The sequence below is a fragment of the Cyprinodon tularosa genome, unplaced genomic scaffold (assembly GCF_016077235.1).
Source record: "Cyprinodon tularosa strain WSP-4 unplaced genomic scaffold, ASM1607723v1 ctg54, whole genome shotgun sequence".
Classification (NCBI taxonomy): domain Eukaryota; kingdom Metazoa; phylum Chordata; class Actinopteri; order Cyprinodontiformes; family Cyprinodontidae; genus Cyprinodon; species Cyprinodon tularosa.
Window position 1 is genome coordinate 440361 of NW_024039274.1, and position 15952 is coordinate 456312.

Here is a 15952-nt window from a genome sequence, read left to right on the forward strand (position 1 = left end):
AATCAAGCAGCAACTGCTTATTAAAATAAAGAAAACAATTGCAAAAATACTCGGTAGATGAGATGAAGTGAGCAGTACAGCATGATCTCCACCTGAAATCAGTGTTCTACAATGATAGCTCATTTACTCTGGCAGCAATTTGCATTAAAAATATATCATTTTTCTATAAATTGCACATCATCTTACATTCATATGTGAGAATATTTGCCTAATAACATTTTACAGGCAGATCTGCAGTTATAATGTTATTTCAAATACCCTATCAATGAAACGTGTTCCCAGTTCTCCTGCTGCAGATCAGACATCAGCTGATTAAAACTGGGAGGCTTTCATGTGAAACACTGCTTTGAAGAGAACATCTAAACTAAAGTGGTGATATTTGGGTCAGTCTGGTTACTTATTCAGGGATACTGGAATAAATAACCATCTGCATGCTCTGGGATTTCTCCATAAAAACAGCAGGTGGATCAAACATTAGCTGGATGAGAGGTTCATAATGACAATGCTGAAGCTCTGACTTGATTCTAAATAAGCAGAAAGGGGCCAGCGATCAGAGAATCTAAATCTGTTAGGATGGGCATCTACAGCTTATAAATCAGAGATCAACTTAGCTGTGAGGGAACGTCTCAGCATTAAGCAGCTGTTAACAGTTTGTGTTCCTTTGAAAGGGAAAATAAATGTTTCAATTTGTTCTGAACTCTCTTAGTAATTAATCTTTTCAGATTAAACTGTTCAGGCTTTTCTTTTAGCTTTCATATCATTTCCCAATTGCTTTTCCCAATTCCCGACCTTCTCGCCATGTGGCAGCAGAACCAACGTTTTGCCTCCTAAAATTGCACTTTCTTAACATGCTTCCTTCCCATGGTCCCTGCTGCAGCACTTCCTGGAAACGTGACTTTGAGTCTAAAAGGTCAAACACTTCTTCATACGGAGCTGGCAGAATAAAGCTTGTGATAAAGGTTTTCAGCTTTTCATTCCTAAAATCTGGTCTGTTTTTACTGCGACTCAACAGCTCTGCATGAAATAGAGGGACTTCATCAGAGCTGTTCAGTCTCATCTTTACTTTTTTTCCCCCCACTAAAGCAGCCCCAGCACGGAATGAAAGAGAATAGTAAACACCAAGAAGGCAAACTGTGTTTCACAGAACATGTCATATCAATAATTCTCCCTAATAAAGTTTACAACCAACTGTTCTGATAAAGAACCACTGATTTCAGCTCTAACAACCGAACCTGCTTTAAGCAATTTGAGCAGACTGGTTAGGGAAGAAAGCTCCAATCAGAAAGCATGCGAGGCCTACCTTGCCATCCTGCTTTACAGATGCAGCTCTTTTCCTGGCAGTGACCTCTTTCAGGATAGCCGCAGTCATCCAGGCAGTATGGGATGTCACAGGCTTCCCCCTTCCAGTTGGCTTCACACTCACAGTAAACCAAAGCAGTGGAGTTCCCCACTCTGCACTCACCTCGGCCAGAGCAGTTGTTTGGACATGTGTTCACCCTACCATTGAGAAATGATGCAGAGAAACAAGGAAAGAAAGAAAGAAAGGATCAACACCAACTGGGAGGAATGTCTGCATTAGAGAAACACTGAAAGAGGAAAAAAGCCTAAAACCAAAGCCTAAGCAGGCTGAATGTTGAGATCTGTTTATGTTTCTTTGTTGATTAAGCAACTATTTAAGGATTTGGAGTCACTTCAAAGGCTCTACCGAGATGGTCCTACAATGGTCCTCTACCGAGATGGTTTGGCTACAATTCTGGTTGAGAAGTTTCTCAAAAGTAAGTTTTAAATATGAGGATTTGGAAATAAGTTTGATCTGATTTTTGATTTCTCTCATCCAAACATCTTAATAATAAAACAATGGTAACAAACACCTTAATAATGTTTTGTTTCATGTCCTTTAGCAGGTGTTTGGCAGCGGTAGTCCAGCTTCTAGATGAATGTTTCAGAAAACTGGACGTCTGCTCTTTACAGAACTAATCAGAGAAACAGAAACTGGTTGGTTTCCTGGCATGGACCCAGTTTATTAATTATTTTCAGGGAGGCTGACATGGGGGGCTTTGTTAGATGCTTCATCTGTTCTTAAACACGGTTGTGTCCAGGTTCTACTGAGGCTTAAGGTTTAAGCTCATTTATTCACAAACTTGCTAAATCAATTTAGTTTCCGTCCCTTAAGCATTTAAATAGATTTTAAATGCTTTAATGTCCAAAACTTTCTTTAAAATGACAGAAATAGCTTTTTATTCTGATATTTTATCTATAATATTTCAGCTTAAATAACTTATTTGTGATTCCTAACCATTAGAAAGTGAACCAGCTGTCTTTTATTCTCAGTTGCTTTGGAAATAAACAATTGTATCATAATGTCTTTTCTATTTAAACAATCAACTGTTAAGCAATTTTATTTTTTGGTATTAATAGCTAAAAACTTTGATACTGAAAAGAGTAGAAAAAAAAAAAAGTTCTGAAGGTTTCTTTTAAATCTGTTGAAATAAACAAGGACTTATAGCTTTTAACATTTGGTGAATCCATGACAAACTAAACTAATGATTTCTACGGAGAAAAAAATAATCCATTATAGTTAAGCTTTCAGCCTTCAAAGCAGGACACAGCAGAGATGTTAATTTCTCTCTTGGAAAAGGAAGGAAAAGATGCAAAGAGCTCCCATCATTCTTTCATGTTCCTTCTTTTGAGTAATGGTTTGATGTTTAGGCTGCTCCGCCTTTCAGACACCAGAGAGCGGCGGCCTGAGGGCACACCGCCTTTATCCAACTGTGTGTTCCTCATCGCTATGGTGACGGTATCAGTGACGTAGAGAGGAACATGGGGATGTTTATAGCAGACAGTGACTCAGTTTAATTCAGTTCAAAAATACTTTACTGATCACAAAGGGAATTTAAATGTTTTCATAACTCATTATTGGAGTTTCTTCAATCTGCTGTTGTAGATGTTAACAGCTGTAGGGAGGAAGGACCTCCTGTAGCCGTCATGTTAAATGTTCTGCAGAAATCAAAGAATTTAATCCTGATCCTTGATAACGATTTGATTCAACTACTGAATGTCCAGTTCCTGGACTTGAGCTCCTCCTTATTCAGCAGATCACAAGTTATTTTTATTTCATCTTTAGTGTATTTAAAAAAAACAAACAAAAAAACAGAGAAACACCTTCAGTTTTTGACATCAATGTGGTAGTAATAGAAGGCAGCTCACCTGTATGAAATATTGAAGCCTGTGAGGTTGTAGGCGGCATCGCTGAAGAAGTGCAGCAGGGCGTAGCCAGACTGAGACACCACCTCAGGAACCGTCTCATTCCCATATTGTTCAGGAACAATCAAACCACTGTAATCACATGAAGGTACATTAAAAACTTTCCTTCCATTTCAAGCACTTATTAGATGCTACTGATTGGGTAAAAGCATGCTATGAGGTTTTTTTATATTTAAAAGACGAGGTATGTTGATGCTTTAAGTGTTTACAGGTAGTATGAAACAGGTCCATATGGGCCAAACTCTATTATATGCATTGAACCATTACTATTAGACAATAATAAATGGTAATACTATAAAAAATACTGTCTCAAGCAAAGAACATCTTTTGTAAATAAAAAAAGGAAAGCTGACTAGAAAATCGTCCTAATCAAAAAAGTTATTTTAGGACTAACTTTGCTGTTTTAGTTTTTGTTTTTTGTTTTTTTGTTTTTGTTTTTTTTTCTTACAGACTTTCTAGTTTGATTTTTGTTTTGTTTTTTCTATTTCAATTTTACAAATTAACATTCCTTTGAAATTGCTTTCCTCAAAAGTGAGGAGCGAAGACGTCTGCATTGGACTTTAACAACATTTTCCAATTTGTACCACAAATTGGGCTTTGAATTTGGGTTGGGGTCTGATGTTTTTTTTCCCCTCCATATTCACATTTGCTTATCATTTAAAATGCACAATAAAGGTGTATTGTTCTATAATCCAAATACTTATTTTTTTGGTAAATGTTAATTTAGCAAAAGTATCTAGATTTACATTATATTGAAAAATAATGAATAAATTAAATAAATGACACCTTTTCCTTCTTTGTGCATCTTCTGTTTTTTTATAAGAAGCGACATCACGAGTTAATTTCTCCATAGTGAGATTAAAAAAGTTCTATCTAATCTAATCTAACTAAAATAATCCATAGGTGCAGTACTGATATTCAACCCAAACATTTAAGTCCAACTAAACTGAATTTTAACATGAAGAACCCCCACCCCACCCCACCCCAAATCCCATTCAACGATACCAACCTGAAAGCAGCCAGCAGGGGGGCATAAATGGAGTCGCCGTCGTACACGTAGAGGTGGTCCCAGCTGCATTCAGTGGCAAAGTGGTTGAATCGTAATCGCAGAATGGTGTTTGGTCTGCAACACAGAACAGCTATTATAATGTCTGTGATCACTGGGCAGCAGGAGGATAAACCAAACTTTAAAATGCATCCCATTCCATTAGTTAAATAACAACAATAAAAACCGCCCTCAATATATTCTCCTCTTTAAGCTATAACATTATGGTCTCTTTGTAGTGCAGGTCTTTTCTGTTCTAGATTGTTGATTCTTGGTAATGGGCACTACAGAGTTCAGCAGCAGAACAGGATGTTAATAAAAAGGAAAAAAATATAGTTTTCTTTATCATAAAAAGTTAGAATATTCACAAAGAACCTTATTAACCATTCTGAAAGTTAAATAAAAACCAACATTAATACTCGTATGTAAACACTTCAGGGAACAGGCCCACAGTAAGAGCGCCGCCCGTTAAAACAATAAAAGGAACAATAAAAAACCCTGCACCAATACAGCTTTAGATCCTGCTGGTTGTTTCAATCCAAGTGCTAAAAGGATATGAGAGCAGCAAACTTGGAGCTATGACTTAACAACAGAAAACAGTTGAATAAACTGAAATCTACTTTCACAAAGCAGGTTTAATGAAAAGTGAAGTTTTCTATACCTGAAATATTGGAAACTACGAATTTTCCTTTGCACAAAGAAAGTTTCCTCAACCAGTGTTTCAGTTGCAGTAGCAATATTCTCCCCAGGGCTAACCTGGTCGGTAGCAGGTTTTGTTCAGTAAACTCAGAGCGGCCTTTCTCTGCGCTCTCCTTTAGGGCCACTCACTCTGTTTTATTTCCAGATTTATTCAGATATCTGTTCTAGTTTTGTGCATAAAAAATAAAAAAATAAAAAAAATAAATCCTTCACTTGGTCCATTTGACATGTCGGGTTTTAAAAAGCAACATTGCATGTACTTTTGATGAGGATTTGATTAATTTTTCCACAGAGAATTAAATATTTATAGGGAGAGAATTCTACATCTCAGTCGACAGGATATGAGATTTATTTGTTTTTAAAATAAATAAAATTTATTGATTTTTATTTATTTTTACATTAGCTAAATGAAGAACTACTCAAATCATTTTCAGATTACACATACGGTACATAGATGATGATTTCCACGGTGTGAAAAGGAATTACCTTAGGATTAGGATTCACTCTGTGATAACAACCTGAGCCTACTGGCAAAATTTGAAGCTATTTTATGGGACTGATAACCGCAAATAACAACCATGGAGCTGCTTTGTTCCCGCTGATCGCGGCGGGTGTTGCTGCGGGGCGGGTGGGGGTTGTAGTGGCTCTGGCCGGCGCGCGTCAGACGTGGCTTTGCTGCTTTGGCTTCGTCCGGTGGGGGACCGGCGTGGTTCACTCCGCTCTGGCTTTGTGCTGCCCCTCGGGCTGCTGGGGGGGGGGGGGGTTGCGCCGACTGCGGTCTGCTCTTCTTGCGGTTTTGCGCCGGGCGGCTTTTCTGCTCTTGGGGTTGATTCTGTGCGCGGTGTGTTGCATTGCGCGCTGTTGGCATCGGTCTTGGTGGGGTGGGGCTGCGCTTTTGGCCAGGGGGGCGTTTGGGGGGGGTCCCGCGGCGCTCGCGGCCGGTTCGCGGCGGATGCGCCTGTGTGTTTTTCCTGGGTGGTGCAGTCACGGTGGGTGTTGCGGCCGGTCGCCGGGGCTTGGTGCCGGGGGGCGGGGCGTGTTTCGGTGCTCTGTGGGGCTGGGGCGTTTCGGTCGGTGCCGTGGGGGGGCCGGTGTTCGGTGCCCGGCCCTACTTCGGGGTGGCCGGCTGCCGGCGGAGCCTACGGACTCGTCCCCGCGGCTCCCCGGGGCGCCGGCATGGCGGTGGCTGGGGGGCTTCTTCGTGGCTGTCTCTCCTCCTCCCTTGGTGGGGGTCTGATTTCCGGGGCTGGCCCCTCCTTGGTGCCTTCGCTCTTGGTCCCTTTGGGCGCCTGGGGCTTTGGGTCTCCCAGCGCTGGACTCAGTGCTCTGGGGGTGTGCCTCTCCGGCTCTCCACAACCACTATTGAGCATTTTTTCTATGGTTAAAACTTTACATGCACAAGTTCACCCTCACAAACAACTACAGGTGCTAGGCTCCAGGTACTTAGAGATTCACTTCCAAACAGAAACCCCACATTCATATCTTCAGGTAACACAGAGTACATGTCAGACTTAATAATATTACTTTAGCAATAGTTTCAAGGTGCTGCTTTATGGTATATCTCGTACCGTGTCTTTTGGTTGTGCTGTTCTTTTTTCATCTCATTACAGGTGATGAAGCAGACTGAAAATGTTTTGTCATTGTTTCCTTTCTATCTCCTCTTTCTTTCATCTTTTGTCCTTTTTTTTTCTTTTCTCTTTTTCTTTTTTCTTCTTCTGTTTTTCTGCTCTACTTACATTGCAGTGTCCATATAAACTGTAAAACTACCTGCATAATTATAATAAAGCAATTTATATGCATGAAACAAGTGGAGCAGTATGGCAATTGCCATACCGCTACACTTGTGAAAGTAAAATCTGTTGGGCTCCTTTTGGCATCAAGACAATTATTCTTATTGCCACCTTGCCAGACAGGACACTGTAAAAAAAAAAATAAATAAATAAATAAAATAAAATAACAACCATTTACTGGGAAGATGACATCTGACGTTGCTGCAAAAAGACACTTGATATTTACTGTGTAAAAGATCAGAGAATTAACATTAGGAGTAACCCCATGAGATGAACAGATTCTATAAGAACAATGTTTTTATTCTTCATCTTCATCTACTGCCAGATTATTTCACCAACATAGAAACATTGATCCACTACCATTCAATAATTAAAACCGTAATGTTATGATGGCCCTAACAGGCTATGGCAAGCCATATTGATATCTATTAGTTTTACTGAAAATGTATTTCTGATAGCTGAAAAAATGTTTATTCCTTTTTAAGTAACCATTTGAAAGAATATGACATTCCCCACATCTAGAATAAATGTCACTGTCTAGAAGTTAATTTCAGATTATAATATTCCTATTGCTAGTAGTAAGCATTTACATTATTTTGACTATGAAGAAATGTATTTCAGATATCATAAAACAATATTCAGTCAAGCTGATGAAGGTCAAAATGGCCACTTAAAATGTATGATCATTTCTATGTAAATAAAACTTAATTCTTAATAGTTTAATTTTGTTTTTTTACTTTCTGAGATTCAGTTTTTGCTGCAAAAATGTAATTTAGAAAATATAATACCTTCAGTCTAGTAGCGTGATTTTTATCAGGAAGAATCTTATGTTAGTGATCTACAAATGGAACAGAGCTTTTAATAAATGTAAAAACAACCTGCCACAGGCCACTTCATACAAACGTACGTATTAACTCCAGCAACACACTTCTCCTTCACCATCTTCTTCTCCTTTGCAGCTCTATTAAACACATTCTCCATTTTTATTTTCCATCAAAATCTCCAGCTCCAGTGGGGTGAAATAGCCACTTCCTGTTGTCATTGTGACACGTCGAATCGGGGCTCTACTGATAATAGCTTTTCATACTTGTTTGTTCAGCTCTGAGTGGACCTACTTACAGTTGAACCTCAGAAACCTCAGAGTTCCCGACCTTAGGCCAGACCAATTCAGAGTTTTTTAAACCTGCTTTGTGAAACAGACACCAGAAGAGAGTATCCGCACTTATAAGCAAACATTAAGAACAGATTAGAAAATGTAAAATAAAATGTGATATGTTTCCAAATCGTTTTTATAAAAATTCAGAGGAAAAAATATGGAACAAAAAAAAAACAAAAAAAAAACAATTGATTAGGAAGTTTCATATTCAAGGGAAACATGACAGAACCAGACTTCAGTGTGTGGAGGACGCTCTGATCTACACATTACTTTTTAACCCAGATAAAAAAGGATCAATCTGCAAGCTAATGTTAGTGTATTCACCTATCTTGTTAAACATTTACAACTGTGTAGCAAAGCTGTGAAATATTGGAAACCTTTGGAAACCTCACAGTTGAAACAGTAAAGTAGTACAGCTAAATATTAGTAGACTGAGATAAAAATAGTTTAAAAGGTCAACCTTCAATTGTTTTGTCTTGTAAATGTTAGAAAATTCCTGCTTTATACAGACAAATCTATCAGATGCTAAATGTTCCCAGTGGTGACTATAGAAATACTAAGCAGGAAAAACAGAAATATTTTAATGCATTAAACAAAGTTCTTACACCAAAATCAGTATTGCATTAAAGCTTTAAAAAACGAATAATAATAATTCCTAATCTGTTTTTCTAGAAAAATCTGGAAAAGGTTGATAAGATCTCTGTGCAGAAAGAATGAAACGTAAAACAATATGAGGAACCAAACAAAAGAAGACAAGGTACAGAGAGGAAGAAATAATTTTTACCAATGGGGAATTATGGGAAAAATTATTATTATTATTATTAAATAATCGTGAACTAATTAGGTAATCGAATCAAATCAACTAAATTGACTTATTACTGCTTATTACCTGCCATTACTGGGATAAAAAAGTCAGCAATGAATAAGTCAAAACTGTACAGAAACTATAACTATTTTCAATTTAAGATGAAAAGTGTTCTTTGTAAAAATGCCCTACATAGAGGGGCTTTAGCTTTCCCTGATTCAAATACTATTTCACAATTATCTTGTAGCAAGAAACTTTTCCTTCACGATTTTTAGTTGTTTAATTTAGTTCTATGCAGGGGAAATCGTTGCAATATCAGCTCAAATTAAACATCCAGAATCTCTAATCCATCTTATTTAAACTTTATGTTAATAATTAATGAGTCCTTGTTTTCATCTGTTTAAGTCATCTCACCTCTTTTTTTTTATATTCTAACAACAAAATACGTAGCACGATTTGCACAGATGTAATATTAAGTAATTACTCAAGCTGCGATATTTGTAACACATTAGTTGGTCAATTACAAAAATCAACAGAGATCAATCAAATACTGTGATGTCCTGATGTGATACTGCTAAAAATAATCCATCTGATATCAGCCAAAAAGCTTATATCAGAATATATCTAAAATATTCAGCATCAACAGGTCACTTAAAAAAAAAAAATTAATAGATCAATATTAATAGATAATAGGTCCCAGAAACGACAAATCTTTGATCAACAAATCGATGACTAATGGTGCATTCAGCTGCAGCCCTGATTTAACCAAAAAAAGAGGTATGTTATGATTTACATCAGGTTTTTCAAGCTCTCTGATAAATACATTTTTATCATAACCCTAAAAACTAGTATTTTTTTATTATTATAGTTTATCATGTTATTTTCCAAACACAGATTCCTTAAAACAGCTGAGATGTTAAAATCCCATTCTATGTAAGCCTATAGGTAACTTCTATCTAATTTGTACCTTAATTGTGATAAAGAACTTTATATTTGTTCAGGACTCCTGTTGATGCATTTAGTGAACAGAAAGACAAACGTTTCTTCTTTTTCTCACCTGCCAATCAAATCGTTTTCATTGGTGCATCATTAAACTGAACAATCAGAGTCTGCAGACAGCAAAGCAAGCGTGTAAAAATAAGGCTTTGGCAGGAAAACATGCGATTCTACAAAAAACGTCTTGGGCTCCAAATCTGGTTAATGTCCTAAAATAAAATCATTCACCAGAGCACAAAGATCCCTTCTGCACTTCTTTGGAGAAAACAGGATGTAAGGGGGAATTTTTTGCAGGGTCACATGTTTGTCCTGAAAAAACTTTATTCATTCAAGTAAAGCGGTAATTCCTTCTATTTTGTTTTCTTCAATGAGATGAAAATTAAACTACGCACGATTGCAGCCCCAAGCCCCTTCATTAGAGAACACCACTTGTGACTAGTCAGACAAATTAAGGACTGGCTGAGGAGATGCCACAAAACAGAAATGTCCTGTCTGACATTAAGAAGCTGTCTGTAGAGAACCTCTGAGTAGGGGAACTATTGGGTCAAATCACTGGCAAGTTAACACATTTAACAAGGAAATCAAAATACATCTGGTGGTTTGAAGATGTTAACTATCTGAAACCTTTTAGTTTAAATTATCAAGACAAAGTTGTTAGTGCCTTGCATATAAAGTACATGTCTCTTAGTCATACCGTTGCATGATGGGTAACATAATTAGGTCTAAAGGGCTGGTTATACTCCCCACAGTTGTGTGTTGCAGTGAGCGTGACGCAGACATTTTTGATTTATGCTCAATACTGAAGCGTGGTCTGTGCTATTCCACGCCACAATGCAAGAGAATCACAAACTAGCTGTGGGCCTCGATACGGCCGAAGCGGTGAGGAAGTGGGGGCAAGTTTGTCCGACAATGGCGGGACATGAGGGCGAAAAAGAGCGGGGATCCAGGTGGAAAAAGGGTCCCAGTGTTCCTGCGCACATCGCTCTTCTAGCTGGCCCAACCTCACGAGTCGTTTTCCACAATTGAGGTCATACAAACAAAACAAGCCGGCCTTCTGTCTGCAGTCACCTACAATTTGGGAGAGGTGCAGCGGAGTGTCTGCAGAGGGGACGGTGACGTCTTTGCGTTCACTGCGACACCTACGCAGACGACCTAGTTTCAAAGTATAAATCAGCCTCTGCTATACTAGAACCTGCAGAAGAAAGACAGGAAGCCTACCATAGTTGTTTAATGGTATTGCTATTGACTGGTGTAAAATTAGACAATCACACACTGCATATATATGAGATATCTGTTGAAACAAACCAACATTAGATCACGGTTTGTTATCAACTGTTTACATAATTAGTTAGAGCTAACACCATTAGCAGCAGTTAATGCAAAAAATAATGTGAAGAATCAAAATCAAAGCAGAAGATAATGACCTGTTTAAGGTGACAGTAAAGCATATTTCAGTCATTGTAATACATAATTCTGATATATCTGAGAAAATCTTTTTATCCAGATGCCAAATGTAAACAGCCTCAGGAACTGGAGCTCTTTGTAACATAGCTCAATTAGCATCTCCAAGCAACAGCCACACAAAACACCAGCATCTTTAGCCAATGCCCCCCTCTTCCACATTTGCTCCTCATCATCTTCATTTCCTTGCGTCATTTCCTAATTCTCATCAATTTGAGCGCGCTGTGGTGAAAAACGAAAATGTTTAGCGTTTCACATTGCTGTTTAGGCGGGACAGAGCTAGGGCTACAAGACCTAGCATGCATCATTTATCACTAATGCATTGCAGTGTAAACAACACGGCGAGATCCGAGTGACAATATTTTATTTACAGTTAATATTAACTTAACAGCTTATAGGATTTTCACAGTTTTTTCTAATTACCTGGGGGGAAGAAAGAATATATGTATATACATATATACATATAAATAACAGATTAAAACTAATCATGGATCCCTTTAAGATTCACATCTACTAACTGAAGATTTAGACTTATGCTACGTTCACACGGACGCAGCAAAAGCAGCAAAATCGCGTCTGCTGCTTCATTTTTGCTGCTTGTACCAGTGAGTTCTGACGCGCGGCTGAAGCAGCTTTGCTGCTCTGGCTGCGCGGTGCAAAAGTGTGTCTGACGCGCGTTGGGCGGAGCTTCACTATCCTTTCTCTGCTTTGCAGCTATATTTGCTGTGATCAGTGGGAATAAAGTAGTTTTAATATGTGTTTAAGTGAGAAAATACACCTGAAAACGTAATCAGTGCCGTCAGTTCATTCAGATTATCATCCTGCCTTCCAATATTTTTTCTGTCGGAGCCGCTCAGACCCCCACATACCAGCGGTGCGCCGACAGTAGGAATCCCTTCATCAGCAGCCTCTGGCCGGGTCGCCTCCTCGCGGTTCACCGCGGCAGCTGGTAGGTGTTTTTCATCTAAATAATCCAAACTGCAGGCAGCAGGATAATAAAAGCCAACATATTCTGCCGGCAGATTTCTGCATTTTAAGTTAATTTAGGCGTCAATAAACAGTTTAAGAGGAGTGATCATTAGCGCTCTGATCATCAGCGCTGTGTCTCTCTCCCTGCCAGCTCCCAGATCAGCTTCTCTGATTGGTTGACGCGGTGCGTCGAGCAGCAAAAATTCAATTTTTCCATCTCGAGCAGCAGCGTGTTTACGGCGCGTCAGATGCTTAAACGTGCCCGACGCACTGCTTCAGCTGCTCAGACGCGCTGCGACTGCTGCTCAAAATGCGCCGCGGGACCCTTTGCTGCGCCTTGACGCGCGTCAACCATTGACTTTGCATGTAAACTCGCTGCTTCTGTCGCGCCAGCTGCGTCCGGTATGAACGCAGCATTAGACTCTATTTTATTTATCCCTTGGGATTACTCCTTCAGGAAAACTCTGGCTCCAGTAGCTTATATAGAGTAAAAAGAGCTAAAGCAAAATGACATTAAAAATAAAAATACAGAATATGATTTTTCCTCCCATCCCAGAAACTGACCCAGCTTGGATGGGGATGATCTGTGAACAAAGATGTAAATCTTGTTGCAGGCTCTCATTTGGATTCCGTTTTCCCAGAAAAAGGACAAGAAGTGTTAAAGTAAATGGGGCTGACTATATGTATAGCACACATTTTCATATTGAAATTTATTTTTAAAAAGCATCCGGTTCTCTCTGCCTCTGAATGTCAGTGTTTGATTTAAAACCGTCATTTATTTTTGTGAAAGCTTTCCTACATGAACAATTGTTAAAAAGTCCAAGGGGTGCAAATACTTTAAACACTCTTAGTGCTGTGGATGAACAGTGTCACAGTGATTTGATAAAGCAGAACATTTCCTCACGGTACAGAATGGGCTTATTCTGGACAGCATGAAGAAAGTGGGACATCTTGATGGTAATGCTGCTTTTATGGTTGGCTCCCTTTGATCAGCGAGCCTCTATAATTTGACACATGCTGGACTTATTTATTAGAGTTGATAAATCTGTAGGCAGAGCTTTGTGGGCTTCGCTCTTCCAATCCAACCCCTGGGAGGCAGATATGCTGACCTAAACCAACAATATTGGATTTACAGTTAATTTGTTCCCAATTTTCATCCATCAGCTTCACAAAAAGCATTTCCCTAATCATCAGCAAAGGACTCTACACAAAATACCTGCAATGAGTTTGCTGCCATTTTTATCAACATCAGAAGCTTCTGATTCAGGAGAAGACAAAAACTATGATTTAACTATGATTTGAAAACAACAAAAACAAAAATAAATGGATAGTTTTTGCTGGTATTCCTGAAACTACAATGATGAGATAGCAGTGCAGCTCTATGTAGCATGCTAGCAAATGGAGACAAAGCAGATCAATAAACATAAACTTTGGTAAAACAACTTGATTTTTAGGCAGATTTGTTCAAAGTAATTTAAAAAATACCCAAGTAAAGGTAAAAATATCCTATGTGCCAGTATTCTGTTTTTCCCATGCATATACTTCAATTCTATATTGAAAATTGAAGAATGTAACCTTCTGTTGTTAATAAAATACAGATTATATTAAAAAAAATATGGTCCCTTTAACAGATACATTCATAGATTATTTATTGATTGAATGATTTTAACAAAAAAGGTTCGATCCTTTACTTGAGTAAAAACAATGGAGGTAGAATTTGTAGAAATCCTGCTTTAGGCCAGAAAAAAAAAAAACAGGTTTTCAACATTACATTCCATCTGAAATTAGAATAGCAGCGAAGCCATGGTGTAGAACGACATGGATCCAATACCGTGCTGGCTGCCTAATGAAACTAAAAGTAAATGCATCTAATCTGTATTAAACACTGAAAAAGTTTTGAAATAATTTAAAGCAAAACTCATAGAATGGTCAGATTTGAGGACGATATGTAGAATGAAATGCGGTGGTATAACAACATTTTCCAGCGCTACATTATCATCAAAATGGCAATATGTTTTCTTTGTTAATGCATGTACATAAATCTGTATAAATTGTACCATTAGACATTATCATGATGCGTATTGGATTGCCGAATTCTTGACAATTTAAAACCCCTGTAGATATACTTCATAACTGCACACCTCTGGTTTCAGAGTTGGTTGATCTTGAAGGAACACCTTCAGCATCACTGGTTGATAGCAGAAAACTTCTGTCAAGTTGTTTCTTCTTCATATGTAGCAGATTCAGTTAGCGAATCATTTCTGTTGTTTTCTAAGATTATTTTTTTAAGCCATAATGTCTGCTTGGATTTTACCAGGGCCCGCTGAATAACTCCTGCTTAGGTTTGTAGCAAAATGGGAAGAATGGCAAAAGGCAGGAACACTCAATGGGCCCCTGCTGTAACAATGAGAACAGGACTATTTCACTATGTTAAACAACTTTATGCTGTTTTCACTCCAAATGCATTTAAAGCATCAAACAGGCGTCGGAAGCCTCATCATGGAAACTTATGCACATTACAGTTAGATGAGCGTATTTTGGTCCCACCCAATGGGAGACAGAGAGAGAAAGATAGGTGCGGCTTAGCTTTATTAACTGTTAAAAGATCGGGAAAGAAGAATTCCACTTCAAAACTTCATCAGTGCAGTTAAGCAAGATTATGATTCTACTTTGATATCTTCTGTAGCCGTCCTGAGCAGACAGATAGTGGGGGGGGGGGGAGTTGTTACTGGGGATCCCCAGAGACCGCTCCCTCAAACTGGCCAAGCTCTCAGGGATTTCCTGCCCCTGTTCATGGCAGCTGGTAGTGAATACAAGCCTAGGTTGTTGGTAAAAACTTTAAAGTTCCAGAATATAAAATCTAACATTTTTGTTTTCAAATTTTGACATACTAATATTGGCATTAATTCTAAACAGTTGTGCTTCAGTTTAATAAGACATTATTTTAGTGGAGTGAACAAAGAACTTTGACTTTTCTGTGTAAAAGTGGTGGCTGGCCAATAGAGGGAGCTATAGTGCCGCCCCATCCACCCAATGACACAGATTAAGACATAAAAAATGTGTATATATATATTTTTTTTATAATTTAAATTAAATTTACGTTTAAAATATTTCAAAATATGTCAATGTATATCTTTTTAGATGTGTAAGATAAATATTTTATCTTTAATGACTAGTAAAGCGTCATTGCATTTTTCGTCAGATTGGTGACGTATTTCCGCCCTGGGCGCAAAAATCTTTGCCCATCAACTCTCGTTAAAACTTGGAAACGAGCAATAGCTCCTCTGCAATACAAAGGCATAGGAGAACTCTGCTTACAGGAAGTGTATTTGCTCACCACCTCCCGCAACGGTGCAGACGTTTTGCGGGTAAAAGAGAAAGAATCTTGTTTTTTCAGGACCTGGTTTAGCAAGAAGGCTTGCCTAACTGCATGCAGCGAGGCTACCACTTTATTCTGCGTTTCCTGCATCCTTTTTTAAACCTTAGGATCTGACCCAGCATGGATAAAGACAGGTAGGACTGATTTATGGCCCTTTGCAGAAAAGGCAAAGAGGAATAAACAATCTGGGATTCACAAGGAAAATAATATAATATAGTGTACTTTTTCTACATGTTTGTTAATGTGCATAGTTGCTATTAACTAAACACATTCTCTGAAAAGAAATATTTTTGATATATATTAAAAAATATAAAGCTGACTAATAGCTTCTCATTTTTATAATGTGCATATAAATAACTGGTGTGATACTATTGGTTTTGGATATACG

The 15952-nt window shown here is 38.3% G+C and overlaps 1 protein-coding gene across 3 annotated transcripts in view; it reads right to left on the reverse strand.

Annotated features, from left to right (window-relative positions):
* The window catches only part of atrn (attractin), a 192218-nt gene that overhangs the window by 159739 nt on the left and 16527 nt on the right, over positions 1-15952 (reverse strand). For all 3 annotated transcript variants that reach the window (XR_005282435.1, XR_005282434.1, XM_038304648.1), the window contains exons 3-5: positions 4274-4387; positions 3208-3336; positions 1301-1497 (exon numbers count right to left, since the gene is read on the reverse strand). Coding sequence is in view for 1 of the 3 variants with exons in the window: in XM_038304648.1 (XP_038160576.1) it covers positions 1301-1497; positions 3208-3336; positions 4274-4387 (440 nt within the window). In the remaining 2 variants the exon portion in view is untranslated. The remainder of the gene's footprint in view (positions 1-1300; positions 1498-3207; positions 3337-4273; positions 4388-15952) is intronic.